The 21246-nt window shown below is 45.3% G+C and overlaps 1 protein-coding gene across 1 annotated transcript in view; it reads right to left on the bottom strand.

The window, feature by feature from the left end:
• The window catches only part of LOC138665257 (zinc finger protein ZFP2-like), a 65200-nt gene that overhangs the window by 38491 nt on the left and 5463 nt on the right, over positions 1–21246 (bottom strand). The window contains exon 2 of the mRNA XM_069752571.1: positions 208–314. Within this exon, the coding sequence (XP_069608672.1) occupies positions 208–285 (78 nt within the window). The 5' untranslated portion in view covers positions 286–314. The remainder of the gene's footprint in view (positions 1–207; positions 315–21246) is intronic.

The following is a 21246-nucleotide window of genomic DNA, read 5'->3' on the forward strand; positions in this document are numbered from 1 at the left end:
GGACCCTAGTGAGTCTGTTTAGCAAGGAACAACCAACCCTGCAGCAAACAATCAGGAGGTGAAAAGGAGATTGTCTTGATGTGTCCATATTCCCTTATCTCTCTGTAACAAAAGTGAAAGAAATGACGCCCAGACTCCTTTGTCTAGTTGTGCCCCCATTTTATTAGGAGAGTGGTATCACAAGACATAGTTCCCCAAATCTCTCACCTCTCCAGTCAACAGGTAGATGATTTCAAGGGTAAAGTTCAATATAGTTTTGGTGAGTTTATTCCTCCGCTTGTTCATTCTTGAAATCAGCGAGATGTTTCCTATAACTGAAAAACAAAGTTCTTACATCAACCAAGGACATATACGGTACATACATACGTATCGTAACGTTACAGAAGATATTGGTGGACATTTTTGAGCATTTATACAAATCTTTGCATAATGTGTACTCAAATATAATGTATTCTGTTCTTCATAAACCATAAAATCCTCAATTGGATCTATGTGTTGCTCACATAGGCACCAAAAAAATCCTGCATGATGATAGAACATGGGAGAAGAACAGTTATCGGAATGGATCTCCTCTTGGTACAGCAGTACAGGAGTAATTAAAATCAAACAATGCTGAACATCTTTCCAATAGATATAGGTACATTGTCAAAAACTTTTTCCCCCCACCACAGAACTATTGGTTAAACTTTTTGAAATTTGACACAGTGGGTAACAAAAATGTACAGGCAGTTTATCAGAAACCTGTCACACAATTCATGATGCCCAAACCATGGCAGTATAAATCAGAGCCTCAAAATACAGTTGGAAGATTTGGCCGGAGACTATAGCCAAGGAAGAGACTAGTCCAGCGCTACCCCAGGCCGGCTATTCCCAGGGTCACTTCAAATGACTCACAGGTCTCTCCCATAGTGGGAAAAGTCAGCATGGCCGGTCTAGTCTCGTCTCTAGCTACCGGCCCCAGCCTGATCTTCTAACTAAATTTACTTTGAAACCCTAGAGTTCATGCAGCCAGGCTCTGATTCATGCTTCCTGTGGTTTGGGCGGCATGAATCAGGTGACAGGTTCCACTTACAGGGAATCTGTCACCAGCTTTTTGCAATGTTATCTGATAGCAGTATAATGTAGAGGCTGAGAGCTCATTCCAGCGATGTATCACTTCCTGTACTGCTTGGTGCAGTTTTTATAGAATCCTTGTTTTCTCAGTTATAGATGTAGCAGCAGTGGCATAACTAGAGTTTGATGGGCCCAGATGCAAGATTTGGACTGGGCCACCCATCTTGAATAAAATATATATATGCGCCCTCCATCCTGGTATATATGTCCCTAATAATGGCCTCATTCTGGTAGATATATGTCCCATCCTGGTATATATGCCCCCAGTTCTGCCGCTGTTCTTTAATGTATAGAACAAAATAAACCATTAAATTCACCAGGAGCGTACATAGAAGTCACGGGGCTTCATAGAAGAAGTATAAAGCACCACCATAGTCCTCCATATAGTATAATGCAACCCACAATCCTATATATAATATAATGTACCCCCATAGTCCTTCATGTAACATACTGCACAGCTGATAGTCATCCATGTAGTATAATGCACAGCCCATAGTCATCCATGTGGTATAATGCACCTCCATAGTCATCCATAAAGTACAGTATAATGACTCCATAGTACTTCACAGCTTTATAATGCACCCCCATAGTCTTCCAATAAAGTAAAATGCACCCACAGTCATTCATAATAGTATAATTCACTCCCATAGTCATCCTATAAAGTATAGTGCACACCATAGTCATCCTATAAAAGTATAATGTACCCACATGGTCATCCTATAAAGTATAATGCAGCCCATAGTCATCCTAAAGTATAATGCAGCCCCAGAGTCATATGTAAAGTATAATGCACCCTCATAGTCATCCATAAAGTATAATGCACCCCATAGTCATCCATAAATTATAATGCACCCCCATGGTCATCATATAAAGTATAATGCACCCCCATAGTCACCCTACAAAGTATAATACACCCACATAGTTATCCATAAAATATAATTTTTTTCTCTAGCAAAATGTAGCCGATACAGCTGAACCTGCGATGACAGGCGAGGGGCCCACTGCTGGCACCGGGCCCCCCCGCCTGCTCAGGGGCACCATAGTGGCCAGGCGCAGAGCAGGGAGATCGATTCTCCCTGCTCTGCTGCAGAATGGAACTGTATCGGCACGCTGTGCACACGCCAATACAGTTACAATAGTGCAGCTCCGGGTGGGCCCCCTCAGAGCGGGGGGCCTGGGGCGATGGTCCCCTCTGCCCCACCCCCAGTAGCTACACTACTGGATCATTGTCCTGCTGCAAGACCCATGACTTAGGATGCACACCCAGCTTTCTGACACTGGGCACTACATTGCAACCCCAAATCCTTTAGTAATCTTCAGATTTCACGATGCCTTGCACACAGCCAAGGCACCCAGTGCCAGAGGCAGCAAAACAACCCCAAAACATCTTTGAACCTCCAACATATTTGACTGTAGGTACTGTGTTCTTTTCTTTGAAGACCTCATTCTATTTTCAGCAAACAATAGAATGAGGTATTTTACCAAAAAGCTCTCCTTTGGTCTCATCTGTCCACAAGACGCATTCCCAGAAGGATTTTGGCAAACTGCAATCTAGTTTTTTTATGTCTCCGTGTCACAAAACGTAGATGGAAAGTTAGTGATGACAGTGATGCACCTTGAGCCTGCAGAACAGCTTGAATTTCTTTAGAACTTGATTGGGGCTCCTTATCCACCACTCGGGCTTTGCTGTGCTGCAACCTTTCATCAATTTTTCTCTGCTGTCCATGTCCAGGGAGATTAGTTACAGTGCCATGGATTATATACTTCTTGATTATGTTCTGCACCGTGGACAAAGGTACATCAAGATCTCTGGAGATGCACCTGTAACCTTAAGATTGTTGACATTGGTCAACAAATTTGGTTCTAAAGTCCTCAGAGAGTTCTCTTCTCCTCTTTCTGTTCTCCATGTTTAGCGTAGCGCACACACACACACACACACAATGCAAAGATTGAGTCATCTTCTCTTCTTTTTATCTGATTTCAGGTGTGATTTTCATACTGCCCACAATTGTTACTTGCCCCAGGTGTGTTTGAACAGCATCACGTGCTTACCCACAATTTTAGAAGGGTTCCAAAAATGGTGTCCATTTGTGTGAAATTATGTCCAATTTGCCTTTTTCCTCTGTTATTTTATGTGTTGTTCCAATACAAACAGAGGAAATAAACATGTGTATAACAAAACATGTGTAACTGCAATAATTTTTTGGGAGAAATACTTCATTTTCTTGAATAATTTCAAGGGTGTCAACACTTTGGCCATGAATATATATGCACGAAAGTGTCCACAAACCTAGTGTGTGTTGACAGGTTCTCTTTAAATCATGCTTGAAATCTATATATATAATTGTCTAAGGGGTACTTCCGTCTGTCTGTCCTTAACTTCCGCGGAAATCCCGCGTCGCTTATTGGTCTCGGCAGCTGCCTGTCATGGCTGCCGCGACCAATCAGCGACGGGCACAGTTCGATTAGTCCCTCCCCTGCACTCACTGCCCGGCGCCCGCTCCATAATCCCCTCCAGTCACCGCTCACACGGGGTTAATGGCTGCCTATGCAGCATCAATAGTAAAAATATGTCATGTTAAAAATAATAAAAAAAAAACAAAAAACCTGCTATACTCACCATCCGCTGCCTTTCTCGCTCTTCGCGACGCTCCGGTGACCGCTCCATTGCAAGCGGCAGCTTCCGGTCCCAGGGCTGGTATGCGACAAGGACCTGCCATGACGCCCTGCACCCCAACCAGCCACCTTCTTGGTTTCTGGGGATCAGGTGCTCCTGGATGAATGACAGTCCAGACCAGTGGTATCATTGCTCCACTGGCCTGAATTATGTGTTCTCCAATATTCCCAGATGAGGCAACTTTGTCACTGCAGCATGAGAGGACCTCAGCAACACTGGCTGGGATTGGGAACCAACAGTGCGCCCCTATAGGAAAGAGCTTATAATCACCGCACATGCTACACCATAGCAGCAACCAGTGTCTTTACGAAATAAACAGGAAACCATATAGAAAAATGACAACTGGCAATATCAGGTGTACGGAGGGAAGTTTGAACATACCTTTAAAAGGAATTTCTCACCAAGCTTTTGGAACTTAATCTGAGAACACTTACTGGGCTGCATGCTGCAGTTTTGATAAAATCTTTGCGTAATCAGCAGGAGAATATCACTAGAGGACTAGTAAACCTGCTGCCAGGTAGTCCTCCATAGTCATGAGCTCTGTATCAGATGTAACTCCACCATCACCAATGATTGACACCGCTCTGCCTATGCACAGTACACAGACATATGCCACTCAGCGGTGTGGGTGGGATTACATACAGCTCATGTTTCAGAGAACTGGTAGATCTGCAGTAGATAAAACAGGGATTTTATCAACAGTGCGGCAAGCAGTCCAGTAAATTACAACACTGGAATCAGGGTCTCTGCACCTATAGCATGCTATTCTCAGATCGAGTAGCTAAACCTGGTGACAGGTTCACTTTAAATGGAGAAAAAGTGCATGTATTCAGCCTCTGGTTTATTCATTGTCTATGGTACTGTCGCAAATAACCAATCGCTATTCAGTCACACTCCCATAGACAATCTATAGAGTAGAGATTGAGCATGCACAGTTACACACCTTAACGCTATTCAAACAGGCCTGTTCTTAGGATCTTGGGGGTTTTCCTCCTCACAGTAATCCATAGGTGTGCAGGTAATACAACATGGTGTTGCTGCCTTCTTAATACTTTCATATTTGGTGTCCCCCAATATATCTATAGTTTCCCTATATCTATATTTATTCTATTTGAATGCACTTGCACTTTACTTAGATTCAGTTTTGGATCTTTATTAGATCCTTTTTTGTATAGATAGTATACACTAGTATACTGTATAGGATTCCTACCTATATACTTTACATACTCATACTTTGGGGGCCATATATGTGCACTTTAGTGGTTTATATACCTTCACTTTGTAGGCAGCCCTGTGCATATTTTGAAAGTTTTCTTTCTATATTCCAGCGCCTGCTGATGCATGGTTGTGCTATATTTATTGTATTATCTGATTTTACCTATTATTGAGATTTGTATTTGATTGACTTTTTATACTCATGCTATGGATTGCTTTGAGCTCACTATACCTTGTTTAAATTCCCTTTTTGTACAATTATGATGATTTCTACTTTTAATTCATTTTTGCACTTCCCTTTCTCTTTGGTCCCTGTTCTTAGGAACGCTGCGCGGTCGATACCCAAATATGCTATCCCCTTTCCTGGATTCTGGTTATAACCGTTTAATAGAGGCACCACAGATGACACAATGAATGGAGGGTACAATAACGGAGGCACCCCAGATGACACAATGAATGGATGGTACAATAACGGAGACACCCCAGATGACACATTGAATGGAGGGTACAATAACAAAGGCACCCCAGATAACACGATGAATGGATGGTACAATAATGGAGGCACCCCAGATGACACAATGAATGGATGGTACAATAACGGAGGCTCCACAGAAGACACAATGAATGGATGGAACAATAACGGAGGCTCCACAGAAGACACAATGAATGGATGGTACAATAACAAAGGCATCCCAGATGACACGATGAATGGATGGTACAATAACGGAGGCACCCCAGATAACATAATGCATGGAGGGCACAATGACGGAGGCACCCCAGATGACACAATGAATGGAGGGTACAATAACGGAGACACCCCAGATGACATAATGAATGGATGGTACAATAACGGAGGCACCCCAGATGACATAATGAATGGATGGTACAATAACGAAGGCACCCCAGATGACATAATGAATGGATGGTACAATAACGAAGGCACCCCAGATGACATAATGCATGGAGGGTACAATAACGGAGACACCCCAGATGACACAATGAATGGAGGGTACAATAACGAAGGCACCCCAGATGACATAATGAAAGGAGGATACAATAATGGAGGCACCCCAGATGACACAATGAATGGAGGGTACAATAACGAAGGCACCCCAGATGACACAATGAATGGAGGGTACAATAACGAAGGCACCCCAGATGACACAATGAATGGATGGTACAATAACGGAGGCACCCCAGATGACATAATGAATGGAGGGTACAATAACAGAGACACCCCAGATGACACAATGAATGGAGGGTACAATAACGAAGGCACCCCAGATGACACAATGAATGGATGGTACAATAACGGAGGCACCCCAGATGACACAATGAATGGAGGGTATAATAACGGACACACCCCAGATGACACAATGAATGGATGGTAAAATAACGCAGGCACCCCAGATGACATAATGAATGGAGGGTACAATAACGGAGGCACCCCAGATGACACAATGAATGGATGGTACAATAACGGAGGTACCCTAGATGACACATTGAATGGAGGGTACAATAACAAAGGCACCCCAGATAACACGATGAATGGATGGTACAATAACGGAGGCACCCCAGATAACATAATGCATGGAGGGTACAATAACGGAGGCACCCCAGATGACACAATGAATTGATGGTACAACAATGGAGGCACCCCAGATGACACAATGAATGGATGGTACAATAACGGAGGCTCCACAGAAGACACAATGAATGGATGGTACAATAACAGAGGCACCCCATATGACACAATGAATGGAGGGTACAATGACGGAGGCACCCCAGATAACACAATGAATGGAGGGTACAATAACGGAGACACCCCAGATGACACAATGAATGGATGGTAAAATAACGGAGGCACCCCAGATGACATAATGAATGGATGGTACAATAACGAAGGCACCCCAGATGACATAATGAATGGATGGTACAATAATGGAGGCACCCCAGATGACATACTGAAAGGAGGGTACAATAATGGAGACACCCCAGATGACACAATGAATGGAGGGTACAATAACGGAGACACCCCAGATGACACAATGAATGGAGGGTACAATAACGGAGGCACCCCAGATGACACAATGAATGGAGGGTATAATAACGGACACACCCCAGATGACACGATGAAGGGATGGTAAAATAACGCAGGCACCCCAGATGACATAATGAATGGATGGTACAATAATGGAGGCACCCCAGATGACACAATGAATGGAGGGTACAATAACGGAGACACCCCAGATGACACAATGAATGGAGGGTACAATAACGGAGACACCCCAGATGACACAATGAATGGATGGTAAAATAACGCAGGCACAACAGATGACATAATGAATGGATGGTACAATAACGAAGGCACCCCAGATGACACAATGAATGGAGGGTACAATAACGGAGACACCCCAGATGACACAATGAATGGATGGTACAATAACGGAGGTACCCTAGATGACACAATGAATGGAGGGTACAATAACGGAGGCACCCCAGATGACACATTGAATGGAGGGTACAATAACAAAGGCACCCCAGATAACACGATGAATGGATGGTACAATAACGGAGGCACCCCAGATAACATAATGCATGGAGGGTACAATAACGGAGGCACCCCAGATGACACAATGAATTGATGGTACAATAATGGAGGCACCCCAGATGACACAATGAATGGATGGTACAATAACGGAGGCTCCACAGAAGACACAATGAATGGATGGTACAATAACGGAGGCACCCCAGATGACACAATGAATGGATGGTACAATAATGGAGGCACCCCAGATGACACAATGAATGGATGGTACAATAACGGAAGCACCCCAGATAACATAATGCATGGAGGGTACAATGATGGAGGCACCCCAGATGACACAATGAATGGATGGTACAATAATGGAGGCACCCCAGATGACTAAATGAATGGATGGCACAATAACAGAGGCACCCCAGATGACACAATGAATGGATGGTACAATATCGGAGGCTCCACAGAAGACACAATGAATGGAGGGTACAATAACAAAGGCACCCCAGATGACACGATGAATGGATAGTACAATAACGGAGGCTCCACAGAAGACACAATGAATGGATGGTACAATAACGGAGGCACCCCAGATAACATAATGCATGGAGGGTACAATGATGGAGGCACCCCAGATGACACAATGAATGGATGGTACAATAACGGAGGCACCCCAGATGACACAATGAATGGATGGTACAATAACGGAGGCACCCCTGATGACACGGTGAATGGATGGTACAATAATGGAGGCACCCCAGATAACATAATGCATGGAGGGCACAATGACGGAGGCACCCCAGATGACACAATGAATGGAGGGTACAATAACGGAGACACCCCAGATGACATAATGAATGGATGGTACAATAACGGAGGCACCCCAGATGACATAATGAATGGATGGTACAATAACGAAGGCACCCCAGATGACATAATGAATGGATGGTACAATAACGAAGGCACCCCAGATGACATAATGCATGGAGGGTACAATAACGGAGACACCCCAGATGACACAATGAATGGAGGGTACAATAACGAAGGCACCCCAGATGACATAATGAAAGGAGGATACAATAATGGAGGCACCCCAGATGACACAATGAATGGAGGGTACAATAACGAAGGCACCCCAGATGACACAATGAATGGAGGGTACAATAACGAAGGCACCCCAGATGACACAATGAATGGATGGTACAATAACGGAGGCACCCCAGATGACATAATGAATGGAGGGTACAATAACAGAGACACCCCAGATGACACAATGAATGGAGGGTACAATAACGAAGGCACCCCAGATGACACAATGAATGGATGGTACAATAACGGAGGCACCCCAGATGACACAATGAATGGATGGTATAATAACGGACACACCCCAGATGACACAATGAATGGATGGTAAAATAACGCAGGCACCCAAGATGACATAATGAATGGAGGGTACAATAACGGAGGCACCCCAGATGACACAATGAATGGAGGGTATAATAACGGACACACCCCAGATGACACAATGAATGGATGGTAAAATAACGCAGGCACCCCAGATGACATAATGAATGGAGGGTACAATAACGGAGGCACCCCAGATGACACAATGAATGGATGGTACAATAACGGAGGTACCCTAGATGACACAATGAATGGAGGGTACAATAACGGAGGCACCCCAGATGACACATTGAATGGAGGGTACAATAACAAAGGCACCCCAGATAACACGATGAATGGATGGCACAATAACAGAGGCACCCCAGATGACACAATGAATGGATGGTACAATATCGGAGGCTCCACAGAAGACACAATGAATGGAGGGTACAATAACAAAGGCACCCCAGATGACACGATGAATGGATAGTACAATAACGGAGGCTCCACAGAAGACACAATGAATGGATGGTACAATAACGGAGGCACCCCAGATAACATAATGCATGGAGGGTACAATGATGGAGGCACCCCAGATGACACAATGAATGGATGGTACAATAACGGAGGCACCCCAGATGACACAATGAATGGATGGTACAATAACGGAGGCACCCCTGATGACACGGTGAATGGATGGTACAATAATGGAGGCAGCCCATATGACACAATGAATGGAGGGTACAATAACGGAGGCACATCAGATGACACAATGAATGGATGGTACAATAACGGAGGCACCCCAGATGACACGGTGAATGGATGGTACAATAATGGAGGCAGCCCATATGACACAATGAATGGAGGGTACAATAACGGAGGCACCCCAGATGACACAATGAATGGATGGTACAATAACGGAGGCACCCCAGATGACACAATGAATGGATGGTACAATAACGGAGGCACCCCAGATGACATAATGAATGGATGGTACAATAATGGAGGCACCCCAGATGACACAATGAATGGAGGGTACAATAACGGAGACACCCCAGATGACACAATGAATGGATGGTACAATAACGGAGGCACCCCAGATGACACAATGAATGGAGGGTATAATAACGGACACACCCCAGATGACACAATGAATGGATGGTAAAATAACGCAGGCACCCCAGATGACATAATGAATGGATGGTACAATAATGGAGGCACCCCAGATGACACAATGAATGGAGGGTACAATAACGGAGACACCCCAGATGACACAATGAATGAATGGTACAATAACGGAGGCACCCCAGATGACACAATGAATGGAGGGTATAATAACGGACACACCCCAGATGACACAATGAATGGATGGTAAAATAACGCAGGCACCCCAGATGACATAATGAATGGATGGTACAATAATGGAGGCACCCCAGATGACACAATGAATGGAGGGTACAATAACGGAGACACCCCAGATGACACAATGAATGGATGGTACAATAACGGAGGCACCCCAGATGACACAATGAATGGAGGGTACAATAACGGAGGCACCCCAGATGACACATTGAATGGAGGGTACAATAACAAAGGCACCCCAGATAACACGATGAATGGATGGTACAATAACGGAGGCACCCCAGATAACATAATGCATGGAGGGTACAATAACGGAGGCACCCCAGATGACACAATGAATTGATGGTACAATAATGGAGGCACCCCAGATGACACAATGAATGGATGGTACAATAACGGAGGCTCCACAGAAGACACAATGAATGGATGGTACAATAGCGGAGGCACCCCAGATGACACAATGAATGGATGGTACAATAATGGAGGCACCCCAGATGACACAATGAATGGATGGTACAATAACGGAAGCACCCCAGATAACATAATGCATGGAGGGTACAATGATGGAGGCACCCCAGATGACTAAATGAATGGATGGCACAATAACAGAGGCACCCCAGATGACACAATGAATGGATGGTACAATAACGGAGGCTCCACAGAAGACACAATGAATGGAGGGTACAATAACAAAGGCACCCCAGATGACACGATGAATGGATAGTACAATAACGGAGGCTCCACAGAAGACACAATGAATGGATGGTACAATAACGGAGGCACCCCAGATAACATAATGCATGGAGGGTACAATGATGGAGGCACCCCAGATGACACAATGAATGGATCGTACAATAACGGAGGCACCCCAGATGACACGGTGAATGGATGGTACAATAATGGAGGCAGCCCATATGACACAATGAATGGAGGGTACAATAACGGAGGCACCCCAGATGACACAATGAATGGATGGTACAATAACGGAGGCACCCCAGATGACACGGTGAATGGATGGTACAATAATGGAGGCAGCCCATATGACACAATGAATGGAGGGTACAATAACGGAGGCACCCCAGATGACACAATGAATGGATGGTACAATAACGGAGGCACCCCAGATGACACAATGAATGGATGGTACAATAACGGAGGCTCCACAGAAGACATAATGAATGGATGGTACAATAATGGAGGCACCCCAGATGACACAATGAATGGAGGGTACAATAACGGAGGCACCCCAGATGACACAATGAATGGAGGGTACAATAACGGAGACACCCCAGATGACACAATGAATGGATGGTACAATAACGGAGGCACCCCAGATGACACAATGAATGGATGGTACAATAACGGAGGCACCCCAGATGACACAATGAATGGATGGTACAATAACGGAGGCACCCCAGATGACACGGTGAATGGATGGTACAATAATGGAGGCAGCTCATATGACACAATGAATGGAGGGTACAATAACGGAGGCACCCCAGATGACACAATGAATGGATGGTACAATAACGGAGGCACCCCAGATGACACAATGAATGGAGGGTACAATAACGGAGACACCCTAGATGACACAATGAATGGATGGTAAAATAACGCAGGCACCACAGATGACATAATGAATGGATGGTACAATAACGGAGGCACCCCAGATGACACAATGAATGGATGGTACAATAACGGAGGCACCCCAGATGACACAATGAATGGATGGTACAATAACGGAGGCACCCCAGATGACACAATGAATGGATGGTACAATAACGGAGGCACCCCAGATGACACGGTGAATGGATGGTACAATAATGGAGGCAGCCCATATGACACAATGAATGGAGGGTACAATGATGGAGGCACCCCAGATGACACAATGAATGGAGGGTACAATAACGGAGGCACCCCAGATGACACAATGAATGGATGGTACAATAACGGAGGCACCCCAGATGACACAATGAATGGATGGTACAATAACGGAGGCACCCCAGATGACACGGTGAATGGATGGTAAAATAACGCAGGCACCACAGATGACATAATGAATGGATGGTACAATAACGAAGGCACCCCAGATGACATAATGAATGGATGGTACAATAATGGAGGCACCCCAGATGACACAATGAATGGATGGTACAATAACGGAGACACCCCAGATGACACAATGAATGGAGGGTACAATAACGAAGGCACCCCAGATGACATAATGAAAGGAGGGTACAATAATGGAGGCACCCCAGATGACACAATGAATGGAGGGTACAATAACGGAGACACCCCAGATGACACAATGAATGGAGGGTACAATAACGAAGGCACCCCAGATGACACAATGAATGGATGGTACAATAACGGAGGCACCCCAGATGACACAATGAATGGAGGGTACAATAACGCAGGCACAACAGATGATATAATGAATGGATGGTACAATAACGAAGGCACCCCAGATGACATAATGAACGGATGGTACAATAATGGAGGCACCCCAGATGACACAATGAATGGATGGTACAATAACGGAGGCACCCCAGATGACACAATGAATGGAGGGTATAATAACGGACACACCCCAGATGACACAATGAATGGATGGTAAAATAACGCAGGCACCCCAGATGACATAATGAATGGAGGGTACAATAACGGAGGTACCCTAGATGACACAATGAATGGAGGGTACAATAACGGAGGCACCCCAGATGACACATTGAATGGAGGGTACAATAACAAAGGCACCCCAGATAACACGATGAATGGATGGTACAATAACGGAGGCACCCCAGATAACATAATGCATGGAGGGTACAATAACGGAGGCACCCCAGATGACACAATGAATTGATGGTACAATAATGGAGGCACCCCAGATGACACAATGAATGGATGGTACAATAACGGAGGCTCCACAGAAGACACAATGAATGGATGGTACAATAACGGAGGCTCCACAGAAGACACAATGAATGGATGGTACAATAACAAAGGCACCCCAGATGACACGATGAATGGATGGTACAATAATGGAAGCACCCCAGATAACATAATGCATGGAGGATACAATGATGGAGGCACCCCAGATGACTAAATGAATGGATGGCACAATAACAGAGGCACCCCAGATGACACAATGAATGGATGGTACAATAACGGAGGCTCCACAGAAGACACAATGAATGGAGGGTACAATAACAAAGGCACCCCAGATGACACGATGAATGGATAGTACAATAACAGAGGCACCCCAGATGACACAATGAATGGATGGTACAATAACGGAGGCACCCCATATGACACAATGAATGGAGGGTACAATAACGGAGGCACCCCAGATGACACAATGAATGGATGGTACAATAACGGAGGCACCCCAGATGACACGGTGAATGGATGGTACAATAATGGAGGCACCCCAGATGACACAATGAATGGATGGTACAATAACGGAGGCACCCCAGATAACATAATGCATGGAGGGTACAATAACGGAGGCACCCCAGATGACATAATGAATGGATGGTACAATAACGAAGGCACCCCAGATGACACAATGAATGGAGGGTACAATAACAGAGGCACCCCAGATGACACAATGAATGGATGGTACAATAACGGAGGCACCCCAGATGACACAATGAATGGAGGGTACAATAACGAAGGCACCACAGATGACACAATGAATGGAGGGTACAATAACGAAGGCACCACAGATGACACAATGAATGGATGGTAAAATAACGGAGGCACCCCAGATGACACAATGAATGGATGGTACAATAACGGAGGCACCCCAGATAACATAATGCATGGAGGGTACAATAATGGAGGCACCCCAGATGACACAATGAATGGATGGTACAATAACGGAGGCACCCCAGATGACACAATGAATGGAGGGTACAATAACGGAGGCACCCCAGATGACACAATGAATGGATGGTACAATAACGGAGGCACCACAGATGACACAATGAATGGATGGTACAATAACGGAGGCACCCCAGATGACACGGTGAATGGATGGTAAAATAACGCAGGCACCACAGATGACATAATGAATGGATGGTACAATAACGAAGGCACCCCAGATGACATAATGAATGGATGGTACAATAATGGAGGCACCCCAGATGACACAATGAATGGATGGTACAATAACGGAGACACCCCAGATGACACAATGAATGGAGGGTACAATAACGAAGGCACCCCAGATGACATAATGAAAGGAGGGTACAATAATGGAGGCACCCCAGATGACACAATGAATGGAGGGTACAATAACGGAGACACCCCAGATGACACAATGAATGGAGGGTACAATAACGAAGGCACCCCAGATGACACAATGAATGGATGGTACAATAACGGAGGCACCCCAGATGACACAATGAATGGAGGGTACAATAACGGAGACACCCCAGATGACACAATGAATGGATGGTAAAATAACGCAGGCACAACAGATGATATAATGAATGGATGGTACAATAACGAAGGCACCCCAGATGACATAATGAACGGATGGTACAATAATGGAGGCACCCCAGATGACACAATGAATGGATGGTACAATAACGGAGGCTCCACAGAAGACACAATGAATGGAGGGTACAATAACAAAGGCACCCCAGATGACACGATGAATGGATAGTACAATAACAGAGGCACCCCAGATGACACAATGAATGGATGGTACAATAACGGAGGCACCCCATATGACACAATGAATGGAGGGTACAATAACGGAGGCACCCCAGATGACACAATGAATGGATGGTACAATAACGGAGGCACCCCAGATGACACGGTGAATGGATGGTACAATAATGGAGGCACCCCAGATGACACAATGAATGGATGGTACAATAACGGAGGCACCCCAGATAACATAATGCATGGAGGGTACAATAACGGAGGCACCCCAGATGACATAATGAATGGATGGTACAATAACGAAGGCACCCCAGATGACACAATGAATGGAGGGTACAATAACAGAGGCACCCCAGATGACACAATGAATGGATGGTACAATAACGGAGGCACCCCAGATGACACAATGAATGGAGGGTACAATAACGAAGGCACCACAGATGACACAATGAATGGAGGGTACAATAACGAAGGCACCACAGATGACACAATGAATGGATGGTAAAATAACGGAGGCACCCCAGATGACACAATGAATGGATGGTACAATAACGGAGGCACCCCAGATAACATAATGCATGGAGGGTACAATAATGGAGGCACCCCAGATGACACAATGAATGGATGGTACAATAACGGAGGCACCCCAGATGACACAATGAATGGAGGGTACAATAACGGAGGCACCCCAGATGACACAATGAATGGATGGTACAATAACGGAGGCACCCCAGATGACACAATGAATGGATGGTACAATAACGGAGGCACCCCAGATGACACGGTGAATGGATGGTAAAATAACGCAGGCACCACAGATGACATAATGAATGGATGGTACAATAACGAAGGCACCCCAGATGACATAATGAATGGATGGTACAATAATGGAGGCACCCCAGATGACACAATGAATGGATGGTACAATAACGGAGACACCCCAGATGACACAATGAATGGAGGGTACAATAACGAAGGCACCCCAGATGACATAATGAAAGGAGGGTACAATAATGGAGGCACCCCAGATGACACAATGAATGGAGGGTACAATAACGGAGACACCCCAGATGACACAATGAATGGAGGGTACAATAACGAAGGCACCCCAGATGACACAATGAATGGATGGTACAATAACGGAGGCACCCCAGATGACACAATGAATGGAGGGTACAATAACGGAGACACCCCAGATGACACAATGAATGGATGGTAAAATAACGCAGGCACAACAGATGATATAATGAATGGATGGTACAATAACGAAGGCACCCCAGATGACATAATGAACGGATGGTACAATAATGGAGGCACCCCAGATGACACAATGAATGGATGGTACAATAACGGAGGCACCCCAGATGACACAATGAATGGAGGGTATAATAACGGACACACCCCAGATGACACAATGAATGGATGGTAAAATAACGCAGGCACCCCAGATGACATAATGAATGGAAGGTACAATAACGGAGGTACCCTAGATGACACAATGAATGGAGGGTACAATAACGGAGGCACCCCAGATGACACATTGAATGGAGGGTACAATAACAAAGGCACCCCAGATGACATAATGAATGGATGGTACAATAACGGAGGCACCCCAGATAACATAATGCATGGAGGGTACAATAACGGAGGCACCCCAGATGACACAATGAATTGATGGTACAATAATGGAGGCACCCCAGATGACACAATGAATGGATGGTACAATAACGGAGGCTCCACAGAAGACACAATGAATGGATGGTACAATAACGGAGGCTCCACAGAAGACACAATGAATGGATGGTACAATAACAAAGGCACCCCAGATGACACGATGAATGGATGGTACAATAATGGAAGCACCCCAGATAACATAATGCATGGAGGATACAATGATGGAGGCACCCCAGATGACTAAATGAATGGATGGCACAATAACAGAGGCACCCCAGATGACACAATGAATGGATGGTACAATAACGGAGGCTCCACAGAAGACACAATGAATGGAGGGTACAATAACAAAGGCACCCCAGATGACACGATGAATGGATAGTACAATAACAGAGGCACCCCAGATGACACAATGAATGGATGGTACAATAACGGAGGCACCCCATATGACACAATGAATGGAGGGTACAATAACGGAGGCACCCCAGATGACACAATGAATGGATGGTACAATAACGGAGGCACCCCAGATGACACGGTGAATGGATGGTACAATAATGGAGGCACCCCAGATGACACAATGAATGGATGGTACAATAACGGAGGCACCCCAGATAACATAATGCATGGAGGGTACAATAACGGAGGCACCCCAGATGACATAATGAATGGATGGTACAATAACGAAGGCACCCCAGATGACACAATGAATGGAGGGTACAATAACAGAGGCACCCCAGATGACACAATGAATGGATGGTACAATAACGGAGGCACCCCAGATGACACAATGAATGGAGGGTACAATAACGAAGGCACCACAGATGACACAATGAATGGAGGGTACAATAACGAAGGCACCACAGATGACACAATGAATGGATGGTAAAATAACGGAGGCACCCCAGATGACACAATGAATGGATGGTACAATAACGGAGGCACCCCAGATAACATAATGCATGGAGGGTACAATAATGGAGGCACCCCAGATGACACAATGAATGGATGGTACAATAACGGAGACACCCCAGATGACACAATGAATGGAGGGTACAATAACGGAGGCACCCCAGATGACATAATGAAAGGAGGATACAATAATGGAGGCACCCCAGATGACACAATGAATGGAGGGTACAATAACGGAGACACCCCAGATGACACAATGAATGGATGGTACAATAACGGAGGCACCCCAGATGACACAATGAATGGAGGGTACAATAACGGAGGCACCCCAGATGACACATTGAATGGAGGGTACAATAACAAAGGCACCCCAGATAACACGATGAATGGATGGTACAATAACGGAGGCACCCCAGATAACATAATGCATGGAGGGTACAATAACGGAGGCACCCCAGATGACACAATGAATTGATGGTACAATAATGGAGGCACCCCAGATGACACAATGAATGGATGGTACAATAACGGAGGCTCCACAGAAGACACAATGAATGGATGGTACAATAGCGGAGGCACCCCAGATGACACAATGAATGGATGGTACAATAATGGAGGCACCCCAGATGACACAATGAATGGATGGTACAATAACGGAAGCACCCCAGATAACATAATGCATGGAGGGTACAATGATGGAGGCACCCCAGATGACTAAATGAATGGATGGCACAATAACAGAGGCACCCCAGATGACACAATGAATGGATGGTACAATAACGGAGGCTCCACAGAAGACACAATGAATGGAGGGTACAATAACGGAGGCTCCACAGAAGACACAATGAATGGATGGTACAATAACAAAGGCACCCCAGATGACACGATGAATGGATGGTACAATAACGGAGGCTCCACAGAAGACACAATGAATGGATGGTACAATAACGGAGGCTCCACAGAAGACACAATGAATGGATGGTACAATAACGGAGGCTCCACAGAAGACACAATGAATGGATGGTACAATAACAAAGGCACCCCAGATGACACGATGAATGGATGGTACAATAATGGAAGCACCCCAGATAACATAATGCATGGAGGATACAATGATGGAGGCACCCCAGATGACTAAATGAATGGATGGCACAATAACAGAGGCACCCCAGATGACACAATGAATGGATGGTACAATAACGGAGGCTCCACAGAAGACACAATGAATGGAGGGTACAATAACAAAGGCACCCCAGATGACACGATGAATGGATAGTACAATAACAGAGGCACCCCAGATGACACAATGAATGGATGGTACAATAACGGAGGCACCCCATATGACACAATGAATGGAGGGTACAATAACGGAGGCACCCCAGATGACACAATGAATGGATGGTACAATAACGGAGGCACCCCAGATGACACGGTGAATGGATGGTACAATAATGGAGGCACCCCAGATGACACAATGAATGGATGGTACAATAACGGAGGCACCCCAGATAACATAATGCATGGAGGGTACAATAACGGAGGCACCCCAGATGACATAATGAATGGATGGTACAATAACGAAGGCACCCCAGATGACACAATGAATGGAGGGTACAATAACAGAGGCACCCCAGATGACACAATGAATGGATGGTACAATAACGGAGGCACCCCAGATGACACAATGAATGGAGGGTACAATAACGAAGGCACCACAGATGACACAATGAATGGAGGGTACAATAACGAAGGCACCACAGATGACACAATGAATGGATGGTAAAATAACGGAGGCACCCCAGATGACACAATGAATGGATGGTACAATAACGGAGGCACCCCAGATAACATAATGCATGGAGGGTACAATAATGGAGGCACCCCAGATGACACAATGAATGGATGGTACAATAACGGAGGCACCCCAGATGACACAATGAATGGAGGGTACAATAACGGAGGCACCCCAGATGACACAATGAATGGATGGTACAATAACGGAGGCACCCCAGATGACACAATGAATGGATGGTACAATAACGGAGGCACCCCAGATGACACGGTGAATGGATGGTAAAATAACGCAGGCACCACAGATGACATAATGAATGGATGGTACAATAACGAAGGCACCCCAGATGACATAATGAATGGATGGTACAATAATGGAGGCACCCCAGATGACACAATGAATGGATGGTACAATAACGGAGACACCCCAGATGACACAATGAATGGAGGGTACAATAACGAAGGCACCCCAGATGACATAATGAAAGGAGGGTACAATAATGGAGGCACCCCAGATGACACAATGAATGGAGGGTACAATAACGGAGACACCCCAGATGACACAATGAATGGAGGGTACAATAACGAAGGCACCCCAGATGACACAATGAATGGATGGTACAATAACGGAGGCACCCCAGATGACACAATGAATGGAGGGTACAATAACGGAGACACCCCAGATGACACAATGAATGGATGGTAAAATAACGCAGGCACAACAGATGATATAATGAATGGATGGTACAATAACGAAGGCACCCCAGATGACATAATGAACGGATGGTACAATAATGGAGGCACCCCAGATGACACAATGAATGGATGGTACAATAACGGAGGCACCCCAGATGACACAATGAATGGAGGGTATAATAACGGACACACCCCAGATGACACAATGAATGGATGGTAAAATAACGCAGGCACCCCAGATGACATAATGAATGGAGGGTACAATAACGGAGGTACCCTAGATGACACAATGAATGGAGGGTACAATAACGGAGGCACCCCAGATGACACATTGAATGGAGGGTACAATAACAAAGGCACCCCAGATGACATAATGAATGGATGGTACAATAACGGAGGCACCCCAGATAACATAATGCATGGAGGGTACAATAACGGAGGCACCCCAGATGACACAATGAATTGATGGTACAATAATGGAGGCACCCCAGATGACACAATGAATGGATGGTACAATAACGGAGGCTCCACAGAAGACACAATGAATGGATGGTACAATAACGGAGGCTCCACAGAAGACACAATGAATGGATGGTACAATAACAAAGGCACCCCAGATGACACGATGAATGGATGGTACAATAATGGAAGCACCCCAGATAACATAATGCATGGAGGATACAATGATGGAGGCACCCCAGATGACTAAATGAATGGATGGCACAATAACAGAGGCACCCCAGATGACACAATGAATGGATGGTACAATAACGGAGGCTCCACAGAAGACACAATGAATGGAGGGTACAATAACAAAGGCACCCCAGATGACACGATGAATGGATAGTACAATAACAGAGGCACCCCAGATGACACAATGAATGGATGGTACAATAACGGAGGCACCCCATATGACACAATGAATGGAGGGTACAATAACGGAGGCACCCCAGATGACACAATGAATGGATGGTACAATAACGGAGGCACCCCAGATGACACGGTGAATGGATGGTACAATAATGGAGGCACCCCAGATGACACAATGAATGGATGGTACAATAACGGAGGCACCCCAGATAACATAATGCATGGAGGGTACAATAACGGAGGCACCCCAGATGACATAATGAATGGATGGTACAATAACGAAGGCACCCCAGATGACACAATGAATGGAGGGTACAATAACAGAGGCACCCCAGATGAA

The sequence above is a fragment of the Ranitomeya imitator genome, chromosome 2 (assembly GCF_032444005.1).
Source record: "Ranitomeya imitator isolate aRanImi1 chromosome 2, aRanImi1.pri, whole genome shotgun sequence".
Taxonomy (NCBI): domain Eukaryota; kingdom Metazoa; phylum Chordata; class Amphibia; order Anura; family Dendrobatidae; genus Ranitomeya; species Ranitomeya imitator.